General features: G+C 44.5%; 1 protein-coding gene and 3 long non-coding RNA genes across 7 annotated transcripts; all 4 read right to left on the bottom strand.

The window, feature by feature from the left end:
- Positions 1-823: 823 nt before the first annotated feature.
- LOC124694203 lies at positions 824-1,499 on the bottom strand. The gene is made up of 2 exons (XR_007000439.1): positions 1,421-1,499; positions 824-1,300 (listed from the first exon to the last, which is right to left on the bottom strand). It is a non-coding gene; the product is annotated as an uncharacterized LOC124694203 (long non-coding RNA).
- Positions 1,500-1,960: 461 nt separating this feature from the next.
- LOC124694202 lies at positions 1,961-10,351 on the bottom strand. 3 transcript variants are annotated; one of them, XR_007000437.1, is made up of 8 exons: positions 10,056-10,351; positions 9,881-9,974; positions 8,360-8,441; positions 8,082-8,220; positions 6,922-7,073; positions 6,535-6,795; positions 2,799-2,943; positions 1,961-2,147 (listed from the first exon to the last, which is right to left on the bottom strand). It is a non-coding gene; the product is annotated as an uncharacterized LOC124694202 (long non-coding RNA). The 3 variants fall into 3 exon arrangements; XR_007000436.1 differs by having other exon boundaries at positions 10,076-10,351; XR_007000438.1 differs by having other exon boundaries at positions 8,082-8,211; positions 10,076-10,351.
- Positions 10,352-10,813: 462 nt separating this feature from the next.
- LOC124697680 lies at positions 10,814-11,478 on the bottom strand. The gene is made up of 3 exons (XR_007000820.1): positions 11,347-11,478; positions 11,007-11,277; positions 10,814-10,897 (listed from the first exon to the last, which is right to left on the bottom strand). It is a non-coding gene; the product is annotated as an uncharacterized LOC124697680 (long non-coding RNA).
- An 11,111-nt stretch (positions 11,479-22,589) lies between these two features.
- Positions 22,590-24,266, bottom strand: LOC124694201 (pyridoxine/pyridoxamine 5'-phosphate oxidase 2-like). 2 transcript variants are annotated; one of them, XM_047227218.1, is made up of 7 exons: positions 24,115-24,266; positions 23,984-24,033; positions 23,846-23,903; positions 23,713-23,745; positions 23,520-23,615; positions 23,077-23,226; positions 22,590-22,918 (listed from the first exon to the last, which is right to left on the bottom strand). In XM_047227218.1, the coding sequence occupies exons 1-7, from the start codon at positions 24,223-24,225 to the stop codon at positions 22,817-22,819; spliced, it is 600 nt and encodes a 199-aa protein (XP_047083174.1). In that variant the 5' UTR covers positions 24,226-24,266; the 3' UTR covers positions 22,590-22,816. The 2 variants fall into 2 exon arrangements, with proteins under 2 accessions (XP_047083174.1, XP_047083173.1); XM_047227217.1 differs by having other exon boundaries at positions 23,077-23,229; positions 24,115-24,260.
- Between the last annotated feature and the right edge of the window lie 643 nt (positions 24,267-24,909).

The raw sequence follows: 24,909 nt of genomic DNA, 5'->3' as shown, positions 1-24,909 counted from the left end.
AATAGTCACAAAAAAAAGATGATTTTGCATTAAGAAGATTGTTCCATGTTACTCTGAGTTCATGTTCAAGGTCTCACCAGAAATGTACAGGTTAGCCTAAATACCAAAGTGTACGTGGTAGTGTTAAATATTCAATCAAAGATGTCGTTACAACATTGTGTGCACCCATTGCTACGCAGCCTCTAGCACCATGACCTAAATTTATGAGCCTAAGCTCATCATATACAAAAAAATGCTTCAGCTAGCAACATCCACTTGAATAAATAACAATGGATGTCGCTGCGAGTGAATTCTGTCTACATAGATGCTCCAAGAGTCACAACGATATGGAGGAGTTGCACATCAGCTCCAAGTAACACGGCAGCTCAATGTTCTAACGATCATCCAAAGATCAGATATCACAAAACAAACTTCTCTCACGAACAGTCACATGACGATACAACAAAAGAGAAGTGTGGGTAATCAAGCGGCAACGTTCCAGGCCCCTTCCTCACGACGGCAAGTAGGCTCATGCTCTAGCATTTCTGTCACCATCCTCAAGCTGCTCCACCCCAGCCAACTTTGCATGCCGCATGCCACCAACCTCCTTACCAGCCATCGGAGACCAAGTAAAGGCATGCACCAACTTGTTTGGGAAGAGCAACTTAATTTGGGCCTAGCATAGTGACATTCCAACATGTCGAACGTAATTCTCCAAGAAGATGGGTCAGACTTGAGCATGCCAAATAAAAGGGTGAACAAGTAGATGCACCAGGGGATGATGAGCCACAGGTACAATATATGTATAGATACCTAGCTAGAGAGATCAAAGGTGAAGACAAAATAAACTGGAGCAAAGCTACATATGCACCAGATGCTCCCAGGTCTAGAGATTAGCAAGATTAATGTTTTGACATGACTACCCTATCAAACTCCACTTGTACCCCATACAATTTCTTCTCGGAACAATATGGAAACACTTGCAGCGCTTTGTATATTTATGTATATGCTTATTGCATTATTTATTAATGAATACATATAAAAACCAGACGGTGAACCGACGGTCTGAACTTTTAAACTACTAAACAAAGGGGTTTATGGGAGTTAAGAAAGGCACAAATAGGCTTATGCTTTATCACAGTGGCTCTCAGATATATCTTGTGAATTTCAGACCTGGAGGCAGACTTAGCATCCAAAGGGGTCACCAACAGCAGTCCGCCTGCACTCCCCAGTGATCCTGACAGCTTGTCGATCGACACCCTCAGTATTCCTTTGGTGCACCTCAGTATCGAAAATGCCAAGGGCCTCCCATTTCATTCAGCTGTATATCCAGAGAAACATGCATACAGATCAATAAAATATACAGCAAATGATTTTAGACCATAGCTATGGACGAAACCATGCATGTAAGATACCGAATTGCAGAAGATAATCAACTGACCTGGCTCCAGACCACATGTTGCCGGAACGACCTTCTCGCAGGCGTGCCTGCGAGTGAGAGGCTATAGAACATATAAGCTGCATAGCCAGTAATTTAAAAGTTTGTGTTAGACTCAGCCAAAGCAAGGTTATGTAGCACCGCACCGACTATGTTCATTCCTACATGCAACTTCAACAGAAGTATGGTCAAAACATGATTCATAGTCTGCCACATTGTAAAAATATAAATCCCAAGTGGTTGACAGTGGGTATAATTGAGCCCATAAAAAATAGCATGCTTACCTACTGGATTCCTTTATTGAAACTGCTAGTCAAGCCAGGGAGCTACATGAAGGAGATCTGTGCATCATACAGATGATGAAATTTATGTGTAGTTAGTTCCCAGGTCTGTGTAGATACCAACCTAGCTAAAGAGTATATGAACTATGAAGAGGTGAAAGCAGATAAAATAAAATGGAGCGGCAAAACTACCATAGGTAGCTCCAAGGTCCAGGACCTCAATCCTTACAGGTCTAGATCAATGTCATTAAGTTACCTGCAAATGGCACTTTGTCGCTGCGACTTCCTTCAGTTCACATACATGCTCCAGGCCCGAAACAACGATCCACCGCAGCAGCATCATCCGATGCTTGCTCTCCTACTTCTCAGCTTCGGCACAGTCCTTGGAACACAGGTGTAGATGATCATCCAACCTGTTCTTGTTGCTCATCTCCATCATTCATGACCTCCTGTTCAATATACACTTGAATAAGTCTACAGAACCATACACTTGGATGAATCTGGGTTCCTTATTTCCTACAGACTTTTGGAGCCGCAAGCATAACGGGAAAACACAACCAGACCAAGCCACCTACAGACCGTCAAAGATGAACAGAAATCCTAAGCAATAAATTAGGCCGAGGATGAGGATAACCAGCTGGCTCATTATGTTTCTAGTATAGTACGAGAAACTAAGTTCCATTTATTGCATGATTAGGAAATGATATTTGGTGTTGGGGATAACATTCGTAGAACAAATCTAGAGACAGATGTGAAGAAAAAAAAGTATTTACTGAAAACCAGACAAGTTACCACCAGACACCGGTAGGGTCCATGAAATTTCGCTATAAATGTGTGGGCAAAAATATAGATAATCAATAAAAGGTTATCATGATTCAGGAGTTGCATAATTAAAATCTCAAAATCTAGTGTAGAACGAAGCATTCAAAAGAAAAACGGAATGACTAAAACAGAATTACCATGTGTAGGTATTATCTATAAAACTGGGCAGGCAAGAGAGTTGTAGTCTGATTATGTAAATTGTTATCAGGAAATGGCATGAAACAGGATATCAAGACCGCAATCAAAGCGAATTAGGGACGTTCTGGCAACTGACATACTTGCTCCAGTTCGGGGCTGCTGCATGATCACTTGGCGCAGCAGGCAGCTTGAGCTCAGAATCCAGATCCGACTCTTTCTCCGGTTGAAGGTAAGGTGGGACTGAGTTCGATTCAACGTCCATATCAGCTTCCAAAGCATCTAGCTCTGCAATTTTCAGTACACAAAAGTATAGCATCAGAGAGAGCATTGTCTTAGTCTGTAAATTCAATACATGCATACTGCAGGAACATCTATGGCAACCAGAGTGACAAACCAAAAAGTTCTGGAGAACATCTATGGCAACCAGAGTGACAAATAAAAGTTCTGGAGAAAATCATCGACCTAGGAGGACTGGTATACACTGGAAGCAGACTTTGAGGGTTTCCTCCTCTTTGGCGGTGGCATGTCTGGATCAGAGTCATTGAACAAAATGTCATCAAGCGCCACATAGCACTTTATGCCATAATATAGAAAGGCATAAGTTTTAGGAAAACAGAAGCATGCATCTGATGGGTCAAATAAAATTTAAATCTAACATTGGTAGGGCGTCGGTATCAAATGGTACTATTTTCTGATGCTTCACCGATTGAACATTCGGTTGCCGGTTGTTGGCTACTGATTATAAGAAATATCATTCAGAGCAATGCCTCTTTGTTTAAATGGCAGTATAAAAGAACCAGACAAGACACCACCTGAGGGAGATGATATTTTTGGAGCTTAGCCTAATGGAACCAGGAAACGGCCTGGTTCCAATATTTGGTTCGAGGGTTTCTTGATTCCAAAATTTGTTAGAGGGGTTGCAAATTACATTGACTAAATATAAAATGTACGTCCTCAATTCCCAAATATAAGATAGGTTTTGGTAGGCTATTATGTGACGGAGGCAGTAGTTATTTTGTTCTTATCCATGCTATCGTCAGAATCAAACCAGAGCAGATAAAAAAATGAATAAGATCACTACACATGACAAATTCATAAAGTGCACAAGAAATGGCACTTTTTAACAGAAACTTGACGAATTACATTGACTAGTATCCTTCCTGAACACTAAAAGAGATCCACTTATTAAGAGACAGTATAATGCATCGACCCAGGGCTCCTCACAGCGCTTCGACGTCTCTGGGCCTCATCTGGTGTCTCTTGGGCCGCTACTCTTGGAATTTACCTAGGCCAACTGTGGTTGACCGGGCCTGTTGGGCCAGATCTGGGCTATCGGTACTGTCCCTCCATATTCGCTTTCTTTCCGCGACTGTACATATGAAGAATTGACGATGGCGGCACGGCGGAAGGCCATGATGATAGCGCCGCCGTATCTTCCTGCAATTAATGGCCTAGAAGGTGAGGAGCCATTGTCTTTTCTGTTTCCTGACCTTTCGGTTGTACAGTGGATGGCTATTTCTAGGCCGCCCATCTTCTTTCCCCTAAGCAATGCTTGATGCCTTGCAGAAATTTGATTTCTTCCTCACCCAGATCTCGGACAGGTGCTAATCATGTTGTTTCTTTGATTACTGTGGCAGCGTCTATGGCGGCAGCGACCACGGACGAGAGAGCGATGGCGATGGCAACAACGGGCCATGAGGAGGAGGCGGAGGTGGAGGCTGGCTACTACGGCTCGGCCAGCGCAAGAGACGCGGTTGGCGGTGGCGTCTCGCTGGTGTGCCAGAAGGATGAGGCAGGGGCATTGCTGGGCTAGCATGCTCGACTCTCTCTGGACTCTGGGTAGGTAGGTCAGGGCCCGGATTCATCAAGGACGGAGACGATATGGTTTGCGCCGCATTCGCTTCGTATCAGATCCCAGAGGTGAGCTAAAATAGACTGGCAGTTGTTTCTCACCACCCACCGTTCCACCTAGCAGGGTAGCACCCACGTTCATGAGGAAGATGAAGTGCTCTTGCTCTGCTTTTTTTACTTTGCTGATGGCTATGCGTTTGTTCTTTTGATTGGTTTGTATCAGGTATGGAATCGTCATATTTTGTTACGTGACACGAGGATTACAACAAACTGACTCCATCGAGTTATCGTGAAGCATTATTAATACTTGCCTTCAACTTCCCAACCAATTTTTGGTGCAATCATACACACAAGAAATTTTTGTGTGCAATCATACGTACGAGTATGTGCTTATTGATATACCTTCTGCAGAAGCCTTATTCCTTCTATTATAATTTTTTTCCTTTCGAGTGTATTCCGATAATTGTAAAGAATAAAAAGTCATTGCCCTGATTTTTCAATTGCAGTGAGTCATGTTTCTTATGTAAGGAGTGTCTGATCCTTAGAGGACTTCCTTTTGCTTCACTGAAGTGTTATATACAATATCCCTAAAGGAGTTATTTTTGTATAATATAATATGGAAGTTATTTTTAACTTCCCTTTTCTTAATGTGAATTGGGAAAACCTATACTCCCTTTTCTTAGGAGAAGTTGTACTCTCGAAATAAAATAAAATCTGGCGGAGGTTGTAGTACAAATTTCTTGGAATCAAGTAACCTGAGTTTAACAGCCACGCGGTTGAGCTTGCAAAACTGAGCCTACCATTTGCAAGGTGCAAGATTCTTAGCTCTAACAGGCTGCTAAACATAGGTACAAATGTGGAGGTGCCCATTCTGTATCTCTATTGCGAGCTGATATCGATTTACGTTAGGAGTAATGGCAAAATACGTAGATGAAGATGCCTGACAGGAAAGGCCTCTGACAGCGATCTCTGGTCATCTGGTGCTAATATGGTAAAAATCTTAAAAATTCAGTTGAGTTTCCCATTTTCTGGTCCTTTTGGCATTTATTTATATATTATAGCTAGAAGGAAGAATACTGTAAAAATCTTAAAAGTTCGTTTGAGTTTCCCATTTTCTGGTTTTTTTTGCAGTTATTTATATATTGTAGCATCAATAGTTTTAGTAGTGTCCCTGCTGGAACAAATGAGGTAATTAAACTGATTACTGCAGCATCATTTTTACCATTGTGATATCTCCAACTAGCAAGTTGGAATAACATAGTATATGTGTAGTTGTCTTGTTTTGCTTCTCCAAAAGTTTTATATCAGACCTTTCGTGGAGAGAGGAATCAAAGATACGTGGAATTTATTGCCTGCATCTTCCAACTCATGTACATACATAAGCAGGGGTCTCCCTGGATATACCAAACCTTTCGTGGAGAGAAGAGAATGTCAAATGAAGTCAAGTCTATTGCTATAGTTCATATGAAATCCATGAATGGTGGTGACAAAAATTGTGATGCAGTTATGTGTATCTTAGAGCTTCAACATTCTACACACTTCTACTTCTTTTCTGTCACCATTTTTTTTTGTGAAAAACATATTTCTGTAATGTTCCATGCTATTGAAAAACTGAAAATCCTTTTATACGACCTTCGCTGCATGACCTGACATTGAAATCTTTTTTAATCTGTTCATTTTTCCACATCTTCTCATATGTGATACAGATTATTATTAGTAAAAGAAAAGGGCGGTTATGTTGTGCATTATCTTATATAAATATGCGGCATCGCCTACATCAAGGCGTTGTAATTAAAATTATTCAGATTTTTCCAAAGTTTGTCTACTATCTAAATTTTCTTAGCATTCCTATAACTAATTTCTTGAGATGGACGGGCGCGGCAACGCGAGCTTTTCATGGTCTAGTATGAATTAAAACCTAAAGGACTTGCAAGCCATCATGTCCACAAACACAGCTTGGGAGTTCAATGGCTCGAGCAGATAGCACCATGGAGCACATAGATAAAGATCGAGATTGTAGCTCACCAGAGGGTCAGACATCACTGGTTGCTTAACGCGCATTGGTGAACACGCCACCATCACACTGCAACTCCGACAGCTGAGGCTTAGACATCAATTGGTTGCTTAAGGCACAGCGGTGAACACGCCACCATCACACTGCAATTCCTAGTCATCCACCAACGGGCCAGCAGCAGGACATCCGATCCTTCGACACAAGCAGCAGCACTTCTGGGACAGATGGTGCACAAAAATCCAGCTATCCTGGCGGTGGTTCCAAACCGATTGCTTTGGTTCCGAAATGTTAAAGTGAATAGGTTAGCCACAGACAATAAAAGAACCACTAATAGTAGGGGCAGCAATAGATGGAATAGGCTGTCCGGTGTGAGTAGAACATAATGTAGAGCAGAGTACCTGACGGTGTGGGAGCCGACCTTACAGGTGGACCCAACGATGAAGATGAGGCCTTTCTCTTTCACCGACACAGCATCCAGCATTGTTTCGGTCACTTCCAGGTCCACCCAGCGGCAGGGAAGGAGCGGGCTGAAGAGTATCAAGCGAGCGACCTGAGAGGTAAATTTCTTGCCAGAGATGAATACTTGAAGGTAACATAACTAAGCTCGACAACAGCAAAATAGTTAATAGCGCCATCAAAGCAGTGCCAGAGAAAATTTAGCGTAAGCCATTCAAGAAAATTTAGAATGAGACATGCAAGATTCATAGCAATGTGCGATACACGTAATCCGGTTAACATCAACAGCTAGAATCAACCTGACTAAAAAATAGGTACAAAATATGAATATTAAAAAGGTTCAGATAGAACTAATTTGTATATTATGAACTATTGCATGATCTGCCTTGCATGCAATTAATATAGATACCATCGTAATTCTGCTCCCAAGAAGCAAAACAAAATAAAATGAAGATCCCAGTGTACAGCTACAAATAAGGTTGAACAAATTTCAGAAGACAACCCTACCATTAGCAAACATTGCATTGATAGGGAGGCAGAGCAGCAGATCAAATGTAGTAATATATTTATGTTGTTGTCTATGCTACTCCTTCCATCCCGGTTTACAGGGCCTACGCGCATCCCTAGATTCTCCATTTGACTAATATAATATAAATCATACAACATAAAAATTATACCATTAGAAAGTAGAGCATACAAGGTTTCAAATGATATATATTTTATAATATATTTGTTGTATTACGTTGTTCAAATTTACGATCTAGAAATATGCGCAGAGCAAATAAACAGGGACAGAGGTAGTATCATTAGAATCAAATAAGATCGAGCAAACAGAGCGGCTAAACAAAATTTCATTAAGATTACTACATAGCACCAATCCATAATGTCCACAAGAAAATGCCTTAACAAAAAAGGAAAGTTGATGGACTACATATTGAGTACTAGTATCCCTCCTGGACAAGAGAAGAGAATAACTTCTTCTCACTAGATAAAAATACCTAAAAACTCATTGGTGATCATCACCACAAGCACGCAGGGAGCCTTGATAGCCGCAGTAGATACTACCACACAGTATGTAGAGGAGATGGAAACCGGAGCTCACCATATAAGGTTATAATAGCAGAGGCTGAGACATCACTGGTAGCTTGCGGTACGTTGGTCTCACACCCGAAGTCCTGGTAGTCCACCTACCAGGGCGAACAGCAGAAAAGCCACCTTGTCAAACAATCTATCTGTAAATCCTACAAGATCAGAGACTCATTGGACAATGAAATTGCTACAAGATCTATCTGCTTGACATGTCTATGATCAGGTGCAATAACTGGCACACTATACAAAAAAAAAATGCAGCAACCAGTTCAAGCACGACCAAGGAGGAACCTTTGGATGCCGATGTCAAAAAGATCCTGAATGGCGGCGACTTTGCCCCGGTGGGCCTTGGGTGCGAGCAACTTGACACTCCCTGCATAGAGAAAAGACACTTGAAATTAAGAACTAATAATTATCAGTTCAGACCCAATTTTTTGCATAGAAGCGTAGCTGGTTCTGAACATAGAACCGACTTTTTCGTATAGAAGCATATCTAGCATCGAATGTCAGGAATGGTCTGCACTGCATTTCATTTTCACAAAGGTACATAGAACGAGCTTTATAATTCATGATACTACTAGTACACCCAGGAGTGAACATACATCCCAGACCCAAACATAAGCAATGATTATTAGACACAGACAAGTGAAGCAAGAATAACTACTAGTACGCGGGATTAATAAGGTATAAGATCAAATGTAGTACTAATTTGTTCTTATCCATGCTATCAACAGAAACAGACCACAGCAAACATGGAACATCATTACTACACACCATTTGATCATCATTACTACACAGCACTAATCCTTGATGTCCACAAGAAAAGGGCCTTTGAACAACAAGAAAAATTGTTGAATTACATTAAGTGCTAGTATCCCTCCTAGACAAGACAAACCTATCGCCACAAACACACAAAGGGGCTCGATAGCAGTAGCAGCAGATAGAGCACGTAGAGGAGATCGATGATAATTACACAGTATTGTTTTAGAAGAATGTTGGTGTTTACTACGTTCTGGCAAAACAGTGTCCAAAGAAAAAAAAGAATAAACAATATCAGCCGGGAGAAGGTAAAATACGCAGATTATACGTCATTTGGTATATGGGGTTCCCAATAGCAAGAGACTTCTAGCAACTACTCGCATCACATTTAGAATCTAGTAAAGTCAAATTTGTACTTTCAAACCGCAAAGCTTAAAAGGAGATCTAGTTGTAAATGTGTCTAATGACAAATGCAAAAGGGAATAAGTATAACCGTATAAGACATCAGCAGTCTAGATTATATGTCATTTCCTATATGGGCTCCCCATAGCAAAATATATCTACCATCAATCAAAATCTACAGTTAAATTTATACTTCAGAATAGCAGGTCCTAAAAAGAAGGCTTACTTGTTCCTATGCCAAACAGGAATGTTGTTGTTTACTATGTTGTGGCAAAGCAGGGTCCTAAAAAGACATCATCAGCAAGTACAACTTAAAAGTTGTAGATTATCAGTCATTTGGTGTATGGGTTCCCCATAGCAAAAAAATTCTAGCATCACCCTCTGGATGGGTTGATGTTAAAATAAACGAAAATCCATGATTAATAGCAACTCAATTTCATGTATGAACCAAATCGTGGAATTAAAACGCTGACCACAAATTAGATTGCTTGCTTCTAATATACGCGTCAACTGAATAAGGTGTCTCATGTTAACACAGAAAGTGCATTCACACCTTTCAGTGATAATTTTCTGAACACCAGACTTGCGTTGAGGTGCAAAATACGATGAATGTTAAGTTCAAAGACAAAGGATGGAGATAGCTAAAACTACCTTCTCTGCCTTGGACCAGCAGCGCTGCTTGTTCGCCCAGCTCCAGCCACTCCACACACAAGAAGATGCTCTAGATGGCAGCTTGATGAGCTCCCTGCACATTGCATTTTGTGTCAACACAACAATATATGTAACTGCTAACTATCGACCGTGAATAGAGCACAGAGCAGAGTACCTTACAGTCTAGTAGCCTACCTTCTAGTGGCACCACGTAGGAGACAAGATTTTTCTTTAGCACCAGCGTTGCCGCCGGCGTCATCATGGATGTTCTCACGAAGATCCAGAAACCAAGCGGCAGGGAATTTACGAACAGATCGAGCAGTAGCGAGCGAGCTCACTCGCCGGTGCCATCGAGCCCTTCTCCTCACCGTGTGTCATTCTGCTGGTAGTGATGGTTGATTTCTGGAGAAGGATGGTGCCGGGGACCAATACCATGCCGAGCAGATTAGCATCCATCCTCCATCAGTCACAACACCTACACACACATCAAGGGAATGAATGCACAGAGAATATTTAAGCAACAAAAATCCTAATTTACAAGGGAATGGTACTTGAATTCTTTTTAATCAAGCATAATGTGGTGATTTCTCTGTACAATCCTTGACAACAAATTTAAACACCAAAGAAATGGCAGCATGCACATGTTTATGTGTTACCCTCCCAACATTATATATTGCTGCATTGCCATGTTTAAACCAAACCGTTCAAGCTCATCAAATGGTGAGTGCATACACAACAAGACTGAAGATTTACAAGACAGTAATAAGATCACATATTAACTTCTCAATATATTAAGCACAATTACATAGCTAGTTATATATGTGCAACCACGAAAAATAGCCAGATTAGCATGTAATCAGGGCACGCAATCTGGAGTAATTCCGCGATGACAAAAATTACAGATTCATCATGCAACCGGTGCATTTGGTCAATACCTTGAGACAGGATAGAAGTGGATTGTGTAGTCATATGCTACTCCAACTAGGTGTTCTTCTCAGCCAAAGCCTCAAACTTCTACTGCAAGACAAATTTCGAATCAACTACAAAATATATCTCATCATCAAATGCACCAATCTAGTACTGTCCAAAGAGAACAGGGGTAAGTTTGGTTCACATTCAGTTGTACCTTCAGAAACAAACCATAGGTCATCGGCTTGAGGGGCAGAGAACTGAGGGAGGAACCGAGGAGCTCACCATAGAGTAGTAGCCGAGGACAAACATAACACCACTGGGTTGCGGCACGGTAAGAGCCAAGGAAGTAGCCAAAGCATGTGGCCAGCCGAGACCACCATCTCGCTGCATTGGAGGCCACAACCAGCACCTCAACAGAAACACCGCCGGAGCCAGAACATAACCTGAACACACAATTGGCATGTGGCAGCCTACTGGAACAGAACCTGAACACACAAAATTGTAAAGTTAGGTACATAACACCACTGGGGTTGCAGCACAAAGTTGTCACTAACTTTTGAGTGGCCGTCAACAAAACTATGATAACGGTCCAGCCTTCTGGAAAACTTCAGGCCACCAATCTCCACCTTCCCACCGACAAGTTCGACGCTTTCATCATTTCTTACACTGAAGCAAAGAAGGTTCCCTGGAATTTGTTTATGATTAAAACAAATTCATATGAGGAAAATAGAGGAAGGTACGCAAAACAATAAAGCAAACCATCACCTAAAATATATATGTTTGCATATACAAAGTGAATCACCGTAACGACAACATGAATCAGCTATTATGGTCGTAATGAATAATCAAGATGATGCTTTGAGAACCATATGGTAGGTGGTACACATATGCAGAATTAATATTTACACCATAGAAAATGGAAACGCTGGAACACGGATCATGATTGATAGTTACATCAATTTTGCGGAAATATAAGAAGAATTTCGAAACAGTACCTTCTAGTACAAGATTTCTTTAACAAGCACCATATAAAGCAATTTCAACTTAGAAAATTATTAAGCACACATTATGGCTCCTCAAACATACATGTGCACTCTACTCCTACATGATTTCAGATCGAATGCTTATCATGGCAAAGCAATCTGCATTCATGTTGGATATAGTCAAATACACATATCTATAAGAACAACGCAAGATATCTCATGGGATTTGAAGTATTCCATGATAATATCAAGACAGTACCAATCCGGATTAGCATGCCAGGATATGTATATGTATTAAGAAACAGAACTAACATAGAGCTAAGAACCACTCCAATTCCACTATTTAGAAACAGAACTAGCAAATACAACTAGCACCTGATCAACTACACCACCAGCAGCACATTCTAGTACTAGAAAAGCACCAGAAATTCCTAGAAGCACCACACATCCTGTACCTAATCGCCATAGGCTTGGCTTCATTGCATCTCTACCCGGTAACCTCCACCCTGCCAAAGTAAGATCGCCACATATCAGTCCACTCTGGCCCAGTAATGTGCAGGGAAAATAAAGTAGAATGAAGTTGTACTCAAGCATGCGCCTCTAAGACCAAAGCGCAGATTTGTGTAGCTACATAGGTCTAATGCTCAATTAGAGTAATAGCTCAATTGTATATACATCAACATTCAAATCATCGTACAAAAGTCAGGTTCAGGCCATGTTTACATAGCAGGTTGATAAGATGTTACAAATTAAAATCCAATTTTTGACAGTTCAGTTTTTCCACAGTGCATTGTTAGTAGCTACAGATGATCGCACAAAAAAAAACTTTCCAATACACTAAGATTATTCAGCTAAAAATACTCATTTGCAGAAGATGACTATACCAGCCCTAACAGTGTCATGACCAAATACTAGTCATACCACAACCATCAAACCTAAACCATAGGTCATCGGCTTGAGGAGCAGAGAACTGGGGGAGGGACCAAGGAGCTCACCATAGAGTAGTAGCTGAGGACAAACATAACACCGCTGGGTTTGCGGCACAGTAAGAGCCAAGGAAGTAGTCGAAGCATGTGGCCAGCCGAGACCACCACAGAGCTGCATGGGAGGCCACAACCAGCACAACAACAGAAGCACTGCTGGAGCCGGAACAGAACCTGAACACACAAAATTGTCAAGTTGGGTACATGTGGTGAATACGGGAACATTGCTTGAAACAGCGCACATGTTGTCACTAACTTTTGAGTGGCCTTCAGCAAAACTACGATAACGGTTCAGCCTTCTGGAAAACTCCAGGTCGCCAATCTCCACCTTCCCATCGACAAGTTGAACGCTTTCATCATCTCTTACACTTCCCTGGAGTATGTTTATGATTAAAACATATCCATATGAGGAAAATAGAGGAAGGTACGCAAAACAATAAAGCAAACCATCACCTAAAATATATATGTTTGCATATACAAAGTGAATCACCGTAACGACAACATGAATCAGCTATTATGGTCGTAATGAATAACCAAGATGATGCTTTGAGAACCATATGGTAGGTGGTACACATATGCAGAATTAATATTTACACCATAGCAAATGGAAACGCTGGAACACGTATCATGATTGATAGTTACATCAATTTTGCGGAAATATAAGAAGAATTTCAAAACAGAACCTTCTAGTACAAGATTTCTTAAACAAGCACCATATAAAGCAATCGCAACTTAGAAAATTATCAAGGACGCATTATGGCTCCTGAAACATATATGTGGACTCTACTCCTACATGATTTCAGATCAAATGCTTATCATGGCAAAGCAATGCGCAGTCATGTTGGATACAGTCCAACGCACAGATTCTACAAGAACAACGCAAGATATCTGACGGGATTTGAATGATTCCATGATAATATGAAGACAGTACCAATCCAGATTAGCATGCCAGGCTATGTATACATACTAAGAAACAAAACTAACATACATCTAAGCAACGCTCCAATTCCAGTATGAAGAAACGGAACCAGCAACTACATCTAGCGCCTGATGAACTACACCAGCAGCAGCAGCAGCACGTCAATTTTGGATAACCATTTTATCCCGATTTATCTTTTAGTTTTTCCATATATATTTTTTTCATCTAACTTGATTTTTGATTAGTTAAATTTGTGGATGCTCTAGAAAAAACCTAACTGAAGTCACTAAGCCGTCTATTTGCTCTGCCCGCATGCCAACACGAATTCTTTCAGATCTTTCTTTCACAAAGTTACAAGCTAATTAGGAGTATTAAAAATTTATCCATCACCTCTGCCTTTTTTTGTGTGTGTGTCATGGCAGATAATCAATCACAAAAGTGACGCACAATCTAGACAACCGGGAAGGATTATTGGTTATAGTATAAATATGCAGGGTTGCGTCTTAGATAAATTCTCAACTTATTCACTGGCTGTTGTTTTCTGTTCTGGTACTATGTACCAACATGTACATGGACACATCAACTGACTACAATCTAAACAGTTTCGCTCTCTTCCTCTCGTGAGAGGCAGCAGTGGCCGTTCCTCCGTCTGGTTAGGTCTCCTCTCCCTGTGCTCGCTACTCCGGCAGCGGCATGGGGGAGGGGGAATCTCGTTCCTCTGTTCTGGTCTAGTAGTTAAGGTTAGCTTTTGTTTCCTATGGTGCGCGATTGGTGTGGTGGAAGCGGCGTCTATGCTAATAAATCTGCATCAACTCTACTCCCACACCGACAATGGCCTTATGGGCGGCGTGTAGGAGTTGATGGCAACCTGTGGTGATTGCTCCTTCGGATCGACATCATGTTCTTCTCGCCGTTTTTCAAATCTAGCGAGATCGGTATCTCGTTGTGTTGTTATCCGCGAGGACGCTGGCGGCCGGGGTGAGGTGGTTCTTCTGGAGCGAAGATGTTGGTCCGGAGGTGGCTTATATGTCGTTCTTCTCCGACTTCGTCGATGGGAGGTGGCCGTATCTTGGTTCAAGACAGCATGGGAACGTCCCCCGGTCGACGTGCCACATCGACATGTGCCACGCTGCATGCAGCAGGCTGTTCATCGACTCGCAAAGCCTCGTATGCGATGGTGCTTTTTTAGATCTTGCAATGGTGGATGCTTGGCATCTCTTCCTGTGTCCGTCGCGGCGACCGCTAGCTACGGTGGTTGCAGGAAATCCTATGGATCATTTTGTATTTCTATTCAATCTTTTAGGATTTTATCTGCAAATTTTGGATAACCATTTTATCCCAGTTTATCTTTTAGTTTTCCCATGTATATTTTTTCATGTAACTTGGTGAAATTTGTGGTTGCTCTCAGAAAAAAAACTAACCAAAGTCACTAAGCCGTCTATTTGCTCCGCTCCCGTGCCAACACGACTTCTTTCAGATCTTTCTTTCACAAAGTTACAAACTACTCTGCCCTTTTTTGTGTGTGTCATGGCAGATAATCGACCACAAAAGCGACGCACAATTTAGCTTTGGTACCAAAATTTGATGGGGTTGGAATCACATTTGCACCTAAAATGGTTCATGCAATCATAGATTGTGAATTTTTTTGTATCCGGTGTGAGACTTTCCGGAAACATTTATTTACCGACAGTCCTCACATTAGTCGTGTGTTATCTCGTCGAAGCCGACCGCCGCTGACATGGTAATACCTTGACTGCTCGATCAAGCCCATTTGCCTACCTGGTTTGCAAACTTATCCATCAAACCCTCCCGCCTTAATTCACAGTTTAGCCATTATCCCTGATGACGCCCTAGAATATCCCTATGCGTTGACTATTTCAAGGTAGTTTTGGAAAAAGAAAAATGAGGTCGTCGGCGTGATCATATATGGCATATCCTACAAGCTACAAAAAAGAAGGAGAGGGAGAATGCATAGTAATTAAGGCCTTGTTCGGTTAGTCCCCATTCTAAGTTGATTGTAGTGTATTGAAAAGTATTGGGAGGATTTTTGACTTAGATGGGATCTAATACCCCTCAATACACCTCAAACTGCGGAGATTTGGTGAAACCAAACAAGGCCTTAGTGATTTTCTTACGCCAAACAAGGCCTCAGCTTGTTCAATTTCTTAAAAAATTGACTAAGTGCCGTGAAGTTGGAGTTTTGCATAAGTCGAGAATTTCTTTTTTCTGCATATTAGATCGGTTACAGGGGCATGACCCCCCCCCCCCCCCTAAAAATCACAATTTGTTAATTCACATGTGTAATATGTTGGCGCCATCATCAAATTATCTAACTAAGGTTTCCAGTATAGTAGTTAACACACATGCATCTTCAATCACGTTCACTCGAGGTGTGACCCCGCCACCCTATTCATGGAGCCAAGAATAGGGATTTTCTTGCTAGAAGTCAACTAGTCCCCATATTCACGTGAAAGCGCTAGGTTTTTCAACAAAATATATAGTTAGTGGCTCGATGGAATCCCACCTTGCATCTATGTTGTTCATCTAAAATTCGATGGGGTTGCAAATTTCACATTTGCACCTACAATGGTTCATGCAATCATAGATAGTGATTATGTGTCCCCGGTGTGATGCTTTCCAAAAACAATTTTGTTACCGACACTCCTCACGTTGGTCGTGTGTTATCGTCGAAGCCGACCGCCGCAGACATGGTAATACCTTGACCGCTCGATTGACCCCATTTGCCTACCCGGTTTGCGAACGTATCCATCAAACCCTCCCACCTTGATTCACAGTTTAGCCATTATCCCTGAAGCCGCCCTAGAACATTATCCCTATGCCTTGACTATTTCAAGGTAGTTTTGGAAGAAAAAAAATGTGGTCAAAAGCGTGATCATATATGGCATATCCTACAAGCTAGAGAGAAAAAAGGAGAGCGTTAGTCCCCGTCCTAAGTGGTTTGGAGTGTGTTGGGAGGATTTTTGACATAGATATGCATCTCAAATCAAGGAGATTTTGGTGAAACCAAACAAGGCCTAGCTAAGTGATTTGCTTCCGCCAATCAAAATTATTTGGAAGGTGTAGACACGTCTACATACGTGCAGCTAATCCAACATATACACACATCACATGTAGATTGTGTGTATGTATATGTCTAGACAGAGTACGTGTACATGTCTGAAGTGTTTTCCCGCGCTGGATTTTGCCTTAGCCTCCAAACATTTTTGGTTTTGGGCTGAGCAAAAGACAAATGTTTTGGGCCGATGGAGCCACCCAACCAAATTTCGCCCTAGAATCCCAGACGGCACCTACCTCTCCTTCTTCGTAATCTAAAAAAAAAAAAAAACCTCTCCTTGTTCCCCTCCCACCCACAGCACCTCATTTCTCCTCGCGATCCCCTTTCCACCAGCGCTGATTCCGGCCAGTTCCCGCGCCGCCGACCTCTTCCTTCCCCTCTACCGGTTCCATGCCCTAGCGCCGTCGACCTGTTGCCCCCACCCCAAACCCTGGCCGCAGGTGAAACTTTCGATCTAATCGAGCAGAGCAGCCGCCCCGGTGCCCCTCCTCGCCGCGGGCATCCCACCACGGGCAGGATCACCTACCGGCTGCCCCTGTTCTGCCTCCCCTCCCTCCTGCTGCTGGCTGAAAAACCCCACAACGAGGGAGGCCCGCGCGATAGGTGCAACTCCTCCTCCTCGCGCTCGGGCCTGTGGCGGCGAGCAAGGCGGCGACACGGTGTCTATCGGTCGACGTTCGGTGACCACAACCGGCGGGAAGGACGCAGCTGCACGCGCACGCGGAGGCGCAGGGATTTCGACCGGGAGGCTTGAGGGAGAGCTGCCGGTCGACTGCCCGAAACGGCAGCCACTGGCTGTCTTCGGCGACCTCGTCCCAGAGCTGCTGCCGCCGGCGACCACCGCAACCTACTTCTGCCGGGGAGGTCTCTCTCCTCCTCCATGTTTTCGCTAAAAATCGTTTCTTTGTTCGTGTTTAGTGCCTAGACCGGGCATATATGTCTGCGTAGAGCGGGACTGACAAATGAGATCGTGCCCCTGCACCAAAAGAAGAGTTAGATTTCGAATATCTACCTGTGCTGATTTTCCTTGTCAAGTTCTCAGCATGTCTAATTTGGATGCAAAGGAGGTTCAATTTCGTTTTGAAACCCCGCACGCTTGCTTGCTGCACTTCCATGGCCTACTCATCATTCTAGAATGTAGATCAGGTCTGATAAACCGGAACTGTTCTAGTAGTTGTTTGTTTATTTATGCTTGAGAATTCCATTTGCAAACTTGTCTTGGCTGCTGTGATGTTTGATTGTTCTGGTTAGGTGCATGTCTTGTACTTCCTCAATTCCAATGAATAAGGAGCTAGTATATTACTAGGTCGTTAATCAACACTTGTTCAACTTTAGTTAGCATCTGATTTTGTATCTAGTTTAATTAAGTTGCTGTGTGTAGCTACATTTTGCAGTTGCTCTGCATAATGGCATTTCTTGTATTTGCATCCATATATGGCACCTCATTCGTCTTTCCTGTATAGGCCAGGGTAAATGAGCCTTAAATCCTTGCTATTATTTTTACCATTTTGCAATGACGTATAAAATCCCATTGTAAATTTGTTCGCTGCTGTTCAACTCCTTGTTACGTGTTAGATTCTTGCATACATCGAGTGCTTTTGTGCGTGTCCAATTGAAAATTCAGAACTTATGTTGGTGAGATGAGTTTTCTTTTCTTTTGCAAAGCACCTAACGGATAATTCGTTATGCCGTGATGGGATACTTTCTTTTTCTAATATGCAGACTTCTTGCTATATGCGAGGTGCATAAGGTTTTGGGGCTTCTGTTGCTGGGCTGAGATGGCGAGTTGATCATGCCGCAAGCATGGGGTCATGCTATCTTGACAAATTTTCATTTGAATTTCAGTTGGGCGTTGTTGGTATGGGTGCTGCAGCTGCAACCAACCGTGCGCGGAGGGGCACTCGCAGATGGCCATAAACTTGTAGTACTAAGTGTGCTTAACTTGGGGTGTGAATGAATACAAACGTTGCTAGGGGCCAAGTGATTCATGGATTTGTACATTATTGATAGGTTCTGTAGCAAAATAATTTGGAGAGAGAGAGAGAGAGAGAGAGAGAGAGAGAGAGAGAGAGAGATATGTTGTTGTGTTTCTGAATGCTAGCTAGGCTCGAGCATTTTGTTGGTCGGTAAAGACTGAATCTTGATCCTTTAGTATTTCCTGAGGTGAGGTTTACAGTAGTAGTTGATTGCTGTACACATAGGTGCCATTTCTGCAGATGTGTTTGTGTGGGTTAAGTAAAGTCAAATACTCTGCAGGATCATCTCATTCTGGTTGTGGTGGAGGGGAGGCTCCGCGCAACTCTGGCTTTGTCGACGCGGCGTTACCTGGCCTTTACGTCTCCGGCAGTGCTGCTGTGTTTTTATCTTATAATAGTACATACTGTTGTAATTCGTGTAATAATATGAATCATATCGTACTTTTTTTTTCCTTCAATAAAGAAATGAGTTTCCTTGTATTTTTGGAAAAAACTTATTCTTTTTTTTATACCATAGTACTCCCTACGTCAAATTAAGGTAGGTGTACCGGCCCGAGCGAGGCTGTTGTTTTGGTTTTGGTTTTGGTTTTCTTTTGGTTTGGACGGAAACCAGGACGCAGCTGGAGGCGTAGTGTAGAAAAGAAGGTCCAGCGAGGGAATGAATGAAGCGCGGAAGTCGAAGTACTGGTGACGAGCGGCACTCGGGGAATGAATGTTGTTTCTTCAGGAGAAAAAGAGACGTGTCGCCGCACCTGCACCAGCGAGGCAGTCGACTCGATGGGCCCGCTCGGATCTTGGATCGATTCGGTACACCCAGCGAGCGAACGAGGCGCGCGGTCCATCTTCGTTGCAGGGAACGAGGCGCGCGGTCTGGTCCGCCCACCACCGGCTCGGGCCAGCCAGCTGTACCCGTCCCTGGCGTACGTCACCACCAGCGGCGCAGGGGTGCCCTGCTTCTCCTGCTCCTTCCCTGATGCCCCCATCCGGGAATCCTACCAGCCACGATCAGGGATGCAAACTAATTAGTTCATCCTCGCTTTTGACCACCTCCCATTCCATTTCCATCTCTGGCTTTGCTTTCCAGTTAAATGAAGTTATCAAATAATCATATGGTGTCATTCTCCCCCTCCCCATCTCTCCCTCTGCTACAGTACACAGGAAAGCTTCCCTCAGCTCCTGGCCGAACCGAAGCCCTCATCGATGGCTTAGCCATCGGAGAGTGGTGGAGGCAAGGTTCAGGAGCTCGTTTTGTACATAGTAGGTCTAGGAGTTGGTCCTGTATGGCGTTTTGGAGTAGAGCTCTAGATCTATCCGGCCAGATCTGGGGCGCCTTGTGGAGGGTTCTGACCGCCGGCGTGCACCGTCGTGTGCTGACGTTGGTGGGAAGGCTTGCTGCGAGCATCTCCGTCAATAAAGGTTGGCCGCCGAGCTATTCCATCCTGTTGCATCAGCGCAGCATAGGGTGGTCGATGTGGTGTTTCTTCATCCTGTTCCTGAGGTGGGAGGAGGAAGACGAGCTCCGCAGATCGAGCTCCTTTATCAAGCGCTTCTATTCCCCTCTCCATGCTCTGCAATTTTGCTCCCTTCTCTTGGCCGGCCTTGGAGGCGAGGGAGAGACTGGGAGCAGATTTGTTCAGGCATGCGGCAGGGGATGGATTGGGGAGCTTCTGGAATCTGTGCTCCCTGAGGCGATTTCTCAGCGGCGGCTTCTTTCGGCTGCGGCTATCTTCGGTCAGAGGGCTGACCTCGCCTCTCTCGGCGGCAGCTGCTGCACGAGTCTTCTCTTCCATCTGTGGAAGATCTCTTTGCACCCTGGCGTGGCATCCCTCGCTCGTGCTCTCCCAAGTGGCCGAGTCCCCGGTGAGAGCAGGAGTGGCCGCCGCTGGAGTTGCTTCATCGTCGGCATGCTTGGATCCGATCGCTTTTCCAGCGATTTTATTAGGGTGTACTATGCAAATGTTATGGACTATGCTGTAATTTCCTTTTTCCGTAAGGTCCTTGATGTAACTTTACACCCACCGACGAAGTAATACAGGTTCCAGGTCCTTCGGGACTTTTATGTTCAAAAAAAAAAAAAAATAATCATATGGTTTGAGATCGGCCTCATGCGCGCCAACATCCACTCATGTTTGCCATTGGTCGATTCCACCAATGCCCATACAAGGAGATGACACTTCTGCAGAGTCACATACCGAACCCCTCTCTCATAGCTCGCCAACACGGACCTTGTGGGAAGCGACCATGTGTAGTCCCTGTACTTCTCGTCGTCGTATGGAGGTGAAATCCCTGGGAGCTGAACCATGTCATACATCCTCTGTGAGCATCGCAATATCATGAGGACACCACTGTGGCAGTGGACGTAGAGTGATCCACGCCAGTATTCGCCAGACCATGCCTTCTTCTGCAAACCGCGTGGTGCCATCACCACATCGTAGAGGTGTCCCGGGGCGCAGCGGCCCGGCGCGAATTTCTGATTCTCCCACTCCCCAATCCGCGACGAGAAAACCAGCAATGGCACCGTCCTATTCATGAGCATGTCACCCTCCAGCTCAACAAACTCGCTTGCAGAACCAGATGGATCTATCTGTTGCAAGTCGCAGCGGGATGGAGGCATCCTTTTTACAGGAAGGAGGAACACCTCGTGGTGCCGGGACACGGCCGGGTCAAATGCAAGAAACATTCCTTCGACGTCGCACGGCCATGGCGTCGGCGGACTCGGCAGGAGAGCACACCGCATGGTCGCCGGGTTGCACACGTAGACGTCCTTGGCATCCGCGAAGTTGTACCTGTCCCGGATGAGGAGGAGGCCGTTGCAGTGCTGCTGCACAGCGGGAGACCAATCGCCCCAGACGAACGGACGTCGGGAGCCGGAGCACGAGGTCGGCCGGGCAAAGAAGGCCGAGGGGGAGCTGAATCCGTAGTAGGTGGTGTAGACGCCGGGGAACTCCCGCGGGAAGGCGTGGGGGAGGAGGAGGTTGTGGGAGTCGACGATGGCGCACCACGAGCGGCAGACGCAGCGGGACTCGGCGAGGGCGCGGCCGGGGAGGCAGCGCAGGATGTCGACGAGCACGTCGTAGGGGAAGCAGATGCCGTTGGCATCATCGTCCGCATCCATCGCGCCGGCCACACTTGGTGGTTAGAGGACACAAGATGCGATCTACAGACGTTATGGTGGAGATATATGTTATGCCAAACAAATCAAACGGATTTACTGCAGCTTATATGGCCGAGTCAAAAATACTTGCAGAATTCATGTGATCTTTCATTGTGTGCGTGATACTATTGCAATTGCAGATTGATGCCTTGCCCAAATGCTACAATCCAGATCGACCGTGTGTCCCAGTCTGTGAAATACAAGGTACTAGGTAACTTCCACGTGATAGCCTCTGATTATGGATTAATGTTGGCATTATACGGCATCTCGATCATTTCGAACTCTTATTAGTTCCCTTATCGCACCGTGTGTACTGCCAATGTCCATGCCCCTGGGCCTACGTTTAGAAAACTACTTTTTTTTGCAAAAATTTAGAAAACTACTTGACGAATTATTTGTGGCCTTGTGTTTTATGTGTGTGATATTACTGTAATAATGTACAGGTTTATTTGTAATACACATATTGCAATATAAATCAACACATATGTTCCAGACTTTGAATAATTCCATGAGAAAACTTAGGAAGGAAACTTTCAAGGCTCGACCACTCTTGCTAAAGAGGAACACTTTACATGACTTGAATTCGAGCTCATATTCTTGCAATCCCCCAGTCTGTCATCTTGAATGGTGCATGCTCAAATGTATTATAAGCGGTACAAGAAATGCTAGCTAAGTAATCATCTTGGAAATAAAAGAAGAAAAACCATTAGCGGTGAACTTCAATAATAATTAGGGCCATCTTGTATGTTCACAACGAAATGTCATGCAGATAAAGTACATACCTCGACTCTCAGATGCTCTGCCAAATATACATTACGACAGTCTAGAAAGGAAATGAACAATGAAGACAATTCCTTGCCATGAACAATCCACAACTAAAAATAGTGGCAGTCAATACCACATTTATTTTCCCCCTATCTAAAAAGAACACCATTAGAGGCTAGCTTTTTCAGCAATCCAGTCACTGGAATGATCTCCTTCCTGGGTTCTTCTGAACATCAGCTTCTGATTACTTTTCAGGTTCACATAATCAACCTGAGTAAAAAAGAGTATTAAGCAATACTATAGGAGCATACCAATCTGTGATCTTTTAAACATACTGATTCTGTGTTTCAACGTACATGCAGACACCAATAAGAAAACGTGAGAATGCAGCACAAGAAAAGGTTGGAAACCCAGGCACCTAAGCTAACCTTTTCTGGATCAAGGGTCAGAAGACAATAGGCGTCAACTGGGCCAGTCGATGGATCGAGATCATCCTCTGCGACGGGAACCCCTGGCCATGGCTCTCCTAAGTATTGCGATCTTGTCTTCATTGAACTAGCAAACCAAGTTTTCTCTCGCTGCTGTGTAAAAGAAACAACCAATTTTGAGTAAGGATTATAAAAGTGCACTACTTATATATTCACATTGAAAGCTTCTGAAAAACAACAAAATCTGTGAAAGCTGTCTACAGATTAACGCAACATCGAACCGTTGACTCTAGATGAGATGAGCAAACCTCGTGTGTGAAACACTATATTAAAGCCAACTACTACAACATTTACTAGTTTATGCATAACTAAACCTTTGACTACAATTATCCTTTCCTTTCTAAGCAGAATAAAGCACAAGGCAGACTTCGCTCAGCTCTAACCTGGAGCTTGGCAGGGTCTGAGCTGGAACCATCAATCACATCTACGATACCGCTGATACGGAACTGTTCCCACGAATCAGTGAAATACCAGCATATCTGAGAGAATTCGAGATTAGGCATTTCTCTGAAAGCACTTAGCACCTATGATGCTCAAAATGGTGCTACACAATTGTGCCAATTCTTTAAATCCTACCTCACCAAGGGGCCACTCCTTGAGCTCACCAACCTGTTTGTTAACAATTCACACAAGGAAACCAGCAGGGACATCAGCAAGGAGCAAGAAACACTATAAAGGCCAGGTCAGCTATCACAGGGAAAGCAACTACCTTGTTACTCCGCGCATCTGTATGAATCTGAATCTTGTCACAGTGTTCCTGGAACCCCCTACAAGACCAAAATTTCAGATCAAAACCTGCAAGAACTGGATGGTAAGGACAGGGGACTACGCCCGAGGAAGCGGGCACCTGAATACGACGGTCCGATTCGCCGGCCTGCCGCCTTCTCCCACCGTGGCCTGAAAAGAACGACTGTTAGGGCATCTCGTTTTCCCCACCAAAAGAAAGGAAGGGGCAGGGAATGGGAGATCGGGGCGCACAAGCTGGAAGAAGGTGGAGTGCTTCAGATGGGCATTGGCGTCCAGCGCTCGCTGCAGCAGCATCCTCCAGGGGCTCGAGAGAGCCGACGCGGCGGCGCCACCGCCAGCCATACCTATCGCCGCCTCCTGACCTGTCGCGTCCGTGCAGTTTCACTATGCGGGGATATTACTTCCTTAGGCATCTCCATCCGCGAGACCCATCCCGCGCCCGCGCGTCCGGATGGATCGAAACGGACAAAACCGCGGCCCAGCGCGCGGATCCATCCCTAAAACGGATGGCCGCGGCGTCCTGGACGACCCAAACCAGGCCCAAATCTTAGACGAGTTTGCGTGGCCGCGGACGCGAAAGGCTGGTCGTTCGCGTCCTCCCCTTGTCCGCCCCTGGCCCGCCTGTCTGCCTCCCACAACACAAGCCCGTCGCACACATCTCCCCACCGCTCCGCCGCCACCCACGGACCGGCGATTTGGGAGCCGCGTCGACGCCGGCCATCGTCGTCGAGACGCCGGCAAGCGGGGCGGAAGCATAGGTCGAGTCCCCGCGCTGCTTTCGCCGCGTCGTAGCGCAGTCGGAGGACGCCGCCGCCGGCGCCGTTGTCCTCTCACCGTCGCGACACCTCCCGCCGGTTCGCGGCGCGCGCCGTTTCCGCCGGGAGGTGAGCTCTCTCGCACCGTGTTTCCGGACCGCAAGTCGGCTGAGACGGCCATGCCTGCGAGGTCCCTACGGAAGCATTTGGATCGCCTCCGCTCGCGAGGTGTTCGTTGAAATGCTCGAACTAAAATGTGTCCCTTTTCGGA

This window comes from Lolium rigidum, chromosome 3, assembly GCF_022539505.1.
Source record: "Lolium rigidum isolate FL_2022 chromosome 3, APGP_CSIRO_Lrig_0.1, whole genome shotgun sequence".
NCBI lineage: Eukaryota > Viridiplantae > Streptophyta > Magnoliopsida > Poales > Poaceae > Lolium > Lolium rigidum.
The sequence above is the reverse complement of the archived record's forward strand: the minus strand, read 5'-3'. Positions and strand labels throughout refer to the sequence as shown.